Consider the following 5,787-nt stretch of genomic DNA (forward strand, 5'->3'; position numbering starts at 1 on the left):
TAACTAGTACTTGCTTGTCCTCAGTGCACAGAAATTAGATCAATCTGATACCATGTATATATATTTTAGAAATGATTTGGAAAATATTTGAACACCTTGTCTTAAAATATTTTAATCATCATGTTAAAATAAAACGTTCCATAATCATTTTTTTCTTTTCTTTTCTTTTTTCAATTTTTCGGAAAAAAACAAAAAATCTTCAGGAAAAAACCCGGAAAAAAAACGTTTTTTCCCCGAATTTTTCCGGTTTTTTTCCGGGCCTTCACATCTTTATGAATTCTAGATTTGGGGCGTAAGACCTTCAGCCCTTCCTGGTTATGGCAGAATACAGTTTTGGAATTGCTGAGGGGCTCAGGCATTCAGCCCTGGATTCCCTGATTCTCAATGCCTTAAACAGATATTCATCTAACTCGTTGGACTCCGACTGGGTGTTTCCAATTTGGCACAGGAGCACGCAGGCACAGATTTGTGCATCACTGGTGAGACAGAACTGTGTTTCCTTACAGGAGCGGATCACATGTTCAGGTAAGGGAACAGGGTTCTCCCCAAGAGAAGCTGTGTGTATCTGTTCCTTTGGTCGTACAGCAGGCACACTTTTCAGGCGCGATGCGCCGGTTACAATGAAGACCAAGCACAGAACTCCAGGGGGCGCAAGGATATCCCCAAAGAACAGCAGCCCCACACCTCTTTCTTATGGGGCCAGGTCTACAAAATAAAACACGTGCCTTCCCGCCACCATTTCCGCTACTTTGCTCCACTTGCCGGCAGCCAAAGAACTCCAGAAGATGAAACTGGAAATGATTCCCTCTCTCTCGTGGCCCACTCCATGGGCAAAAGAAATCTGAGCCACAGAGGCCTCATGCTCAGCACTTACCATTCATGAGCACTTTGAGCTGCTTGACATAGAACTCCGTCTCTTTCTGGGAAACGAGAGAGCATTCAGCACACTGGCGCACGGGGTCCACAAAGCACATTCGGGGCAGAGGCACTTTTTTGCTGCAGCATTTGTCGCAAAAGCACTTCCCGCATCTCCTGCAGTGGTGCTGGGGGGGGGGGGGGAGACAAAGGAAAAACTGTTTCAGCACAGTTGGAGCTTTGTGGTGGGAAAAAAACCCGATGACTGCAGTTAGAGGAGTAGGGCCACGTGACCAGAGCGGAAACCGATAAAGAGACCAGCCAGACAGAGAAAACAGCCCAATTTTGTCCAGAAAAGTGCTTGCATGACAGTTCTTCCATAGAGTTTGAGGAAGCTCCGCATTTCCAGTTTAGGATGACAGATTATAATGCACTACTCTAGGTCTCTTCTTCCCAAGGAGGCAGAACGATCAGGTCAGCTTCATCAGCGTTCGGACCCGTGTTATAGCCACTGAAGGTGGTTTCTATTTTAGCCACCGCTAAGTAGCTGTCCTTCATTTCAGGCCACCCCCCCTTTTCTGTTCTGATAAAGTATGGAAGCATTCAGGAAACTTACCTTTTCAACACTGCTGAAGTCAAATGACATTTAAGTACTAAACACTGGAACATATCAGAGGCAGTGTTCCCACTAAGCTGAGTTAGTGTGAGCTAGATCACAGTTTTTTAAGCCTCTGGCTCACACATTTTTGTCTTCGCTCAGGGAGGAGGGCTCCAGAACAAACTAATTTATGCAGCAGCCAAATCGCTCGCTCACAACTTTAATGCCAGTCGCTCACAAAGTAGGATTTTTGCTCACGAGACTTAGAGGGAGCATTGGTCAGAGGCAGAATAAAATGTGATCAGATTGATTCCCCCCCCAGAACGTTTTCCCCCCGTTTTTTCCCCTGAAGGCTTTTTGTTTTTTTCTGAAAAATTGAAAAAAGAAAAGAAAAAAAATTGATTATGGAACGTTTTATTTTAACATTATGAATAAAATATTTTAAAACAAGGTGTTCAAATATTTTCCAAATCATTTCTTATATATATATATGGTATCAGATTGATCTAATTTCTGTGCACTGAGGACAAGCAAGTCCTAGGTTACAAACTGAACTCTCCAATGCAAAAACAAGATGCATTTCTTCCTTTAGGAGGTGTGATTGTCAGAAGAAAATAAAAAAGTTTCAGTTTTTGTTTTTGCATGTGGGTGGGTATTCTGTTTGTAATAATTGTTTGGATACACTATATTTTTAATATGCTAGTTGTGATAATTTCATGCCAAGTAAAAATATCCATAGTCATATTTTATGTTCCTAAAGTAACAGAATGACTTTCAATCTAGAAAAGACGAAAGAAATGCTAATGTAGCATTTTTTTCAATTTTTCAGAAAATTTCCATTTCCCCCCAAAAAAACTCGGGGAAAAAACGGGGTTTTTTCTGAGCTTCAAAATTTCCAGAAATTTTACATCTCTAGTTGGCCCTGGTTAGTACTTGGATGGGAGACCACCACGGAAGTCTACGGTCACAATGCAGGGGCAGGCATCCCTTGCCTCGAAAACCCCACGGGGTCACCGTAACTCAGCTGTGACTTGGGCTTCACATGCATCAAGAGTACTCAGCTGCCACACGGATACGTGCACGCACACACACACGCACGCAGAGCGTGGCCTAAAGGCAAAAAAGCAAGCAGTTGGGTCAGAAGGCCATGGAACGCAGAAGGTACAGCTTGTGATATTTCTACATAAAACTCAAATGCACAGAAGCGCTGGTGCTGTGTTATCAATTATAGCCGTTATCAACGGTCTCCTTAGTTTTGTGACACTGATTTTAAGAACAAACTTGCCCTCTCTTGTGTGTTCTTTTGTTCTGTTCAAACGGCACTCACACAAGTGTTCTGGGGGGGCGGGGGGGATCCTGGCTGCTTCCCCCTTCTTGCTACACCATTCAGCAGCAGCTTCGGGGGAGCATAAGGAAATGTTGAGAGAAGACTGCAGAAATCTATCCCAGCAACTTGCTCAGTTCACAGACGCCTTCGATCCATCTCGTTTGCTGTGACCAAAAGGAGCGATTCAAGCACACGTGACGTGGCGTGACCACGCGTGTGTCCAGGACCTTCTGTGCCATTTTCACTGCAGCAGCTCCAGCAAGCAAGTTAGACAAGTCACGTTTTAATTAAAACGACATCATAAAAAACCATTTTAAAGACCCTAACTCTATTTTTAAAACTCTTAATTATGTTTACTTTCTTACCTTTCTGGTTATGAAGTCAAACTTCGTAGTGCACTGCATGCATCTGGGACACTAGAAAGACAGTAAGGCAAAAAGATGTGAAGATTCGTGGTCATTTGGTCCAAAAAGTGTGCGTAAATGCATACAGCATGCAACCCCCCCCCACCCCATTAAGCTGCTTCACTGGCTACTTTATACATTTTTCTCCTTAAACTACTTCATCCCTGTCTCAGCTCCTCATAGAGAATTGTGTACATTAGTACAGCCTACTAAGGGAAACCAGTAGAAGAAAAACAACTGCTTAGGAGAGAATCCAGAATTACTTCAAACTTCCACTGCAAGAACTATGCATTCCGGGCAGAGAATTCCTCTCCTGGGGCACAACTAAAATACAAATTAAAAACAGATTCAAGAGCAATCTAACATGTACGGCGTCTTTCAAAGAACCCTGGTAGTTGTGCAGTGTCAGCTTGATAAAAAAACATTTTTCCTATCAAGTGTTCATGGAATTAAAAAAACAACTGCAGAACTCCCCCCCTTCAAGTGGACTCTTTTGAAGGCTTTGCAAAGATAAGAAATCCACAGAACAGCAGGTAGGCACCCAGGCGTGGGAGGGAAAGTATACAATGGGTACAAGAAGGACTAAAGAGGGAACACTGTGAGAAGAAAAAGAGAACAAGCCAACATGGGTACAAAAATATTTCCTTTCTTTTCTAACAAACCAGGAAAGACTACATTTTACTAGATTCTTATATCTCAGGGCTCTTGCTACATGCCTTAAGGGAGACCATACTGCCACCAATTTTCCAGTTTTGCTTTTCCCAGGGACCCTGTCTCTTGTATCCCATCAAGACAGACGCAGGTAGTCAGCCGTGTTGGTCTGAAGCAGTAGAACAAATCTAGAGTCCAGTGGCACCATTAAGACCAACGAAGGTTTATTCAAGGTATGAGCACGCACAGGAAAGCTCATACCTTGAATAAACCTTTGCTAGTCTTAAAGGTGCCACTGGACTCTAGATATGTTCTCTTGTATGCCATTAAACTAAGATTTTATCAGACATGTTCAAAGCTGCTAAACTCACTACAGAATTAAAATCCCCTGTCGGGTAATGAACAAGTTTGAAACAGATTCAAGTTTGAATTGCAGGCACAAGTGACCTAACAATGACTTGGGTCTCTTCTCTGTCCAGACGTGACCCACTAATCACTTCTACTGCAAAGCCGAAGCACAGTGGAGTTAAAACTGATACTGTCAAAATACCTAAACACAAACACAGGGGTTTTCAGAAGATGCCAGAGTCCGCTGACCATGGGAGATAAATCCTGCATCTGTCAGCATTGTAAACACAAAGCACTTGATAAGGCTGTCTCTGATATCAAGGCTAAACTGCAAAACATTTGCCGAAATGTACACAGTAACTGCAGCATATCCTGAATGACCCCCCTCCCCCCCACTTCAATATTTAGTGCTTTAATCCTGCAGGTCAACAATAAGACAGACAATCAGCAGCAGAATCTAGATCGGTGTTAACTTTCTAAATGAACGGAAACCTTAACCGAAGGCAAAGGCTAGACAAGGGCAGAGGAACTTCAGGCAAAATGGGCCTTCTTTGGGAACGGTGTGCCTTTACCATTCTGCCAGCTAGACAAAACTGAATTTTTTAATTTATTTTTTTGCTCCCCAATGGGGAATTTTTTAATTGCATTTTTATTAAGACTACAAACTATAACAGAAATAAGGGAGGGGACTACATTTAAGGGATAAAGAGAAGATACCCACTACTGACTAAAAACCCAAGAGAGGAGATCATCAAAATAGCTTAAATATACGCTATCTCTTAATCACGCTAGTACCATTATGAATTGAGTTGCATATCATATTATCGCTTTCAAAACGTAAATTTAACTGTTAACAGATAAGACCCCTCAGCATCTAGTTTCAATACTTTCAAAGGCACAATTCAGAGTCCTTCAGCCTTCATTTTCCCTTTCCCTGTCTCTTCCGCAATTTATAAGGACTTTTAGGGGCTGCTGCCCCTTTCTCTGATAGAGAGTCCTCTCCGGAAGATTCTGAGTCCAGCTCGCCACTGGACTTACTGTCCATCCCTTCTTTTTCTTCCTCCTCTGGCTCTCCCAACTGGATTCTCAAAAATTCCCATGCTTTCTGCGCAGAGTCAATCTTCTCTTTCTTGTCCTTGATTTTGAAGTTGACGCATTCTGGAGTTAACCATCTGTATCCAATTGCATTTGTCTGAAGAAAAAGAGCTAGGTCTTTGTATTTCTTCCTCCTTTGTCTTATTTCAAATGGAATGTCTTAAAATCCCGATGGTATCATCTCCAACTTTCACGGGTGATCCAGATGCCGCTTTCAGGATTGCATCCCTCACATGCCTCTTCGAGAATTTTATCACCATTTCCCCAGGCAGATTATTTTTCTTTATATATCCGGAATATGACCTGTAGGCCACATCCATATCGCTCAGCAAAGATTCCGCCTTCATATCCGTCACTGGGGCCAGTATGTCACTCATCATTTCCTTTAGATTTTCTCCCTTAGTCTCTGGAATGCCCTGGAAGCGAAGAATCAAATTAGCCTTTTCCATTTGTAATTGCAGCAACTGTTCTTCTGTGGACACTTGCTTCTTTTCCAGTTTTTGTATCTT

General features: G+C 42.5%; 1 protein-coding gene across 1 annotated transcript in view; it reads right to left on the bottom strand.

Annotated features, from left to right (window-relative positions):
* The window catches only part of ZFYVE21 (zinc finger, FYVE domain containing 21), a 27,267-nt gene that overhangs the window by 14,077 nt on the left and 7,403 nt on the right, over positions 1-5,787 (bottom strand). Inside the window, 2 exon segments of the mRNA XM_015417799.1 lie at positions 875-1,043; positions 3,146-3,196. Of these exon segments, the coding sequence (XP_015273285.1) occupies positions 875-1,043; positions 3,146-3,196 (220 nt within the window).

Source organism: Gekko japonicus, unplaced genomic scaffold, assembly GCF_001447785.1.
Source record: "Gekko japonicus isolate JY-2015 unplaced genomic scaffold, Gekko_japonicus_V1.1 scaffold270, whole genome shotgun sequence".
Taxonomy (NCBI): domain Eukaryota; kingdom Metazoa; phylum Chordata; class Lepidosauria; order Squamata; family Gekkonidae; genus Gekko; species Gekko japonicus.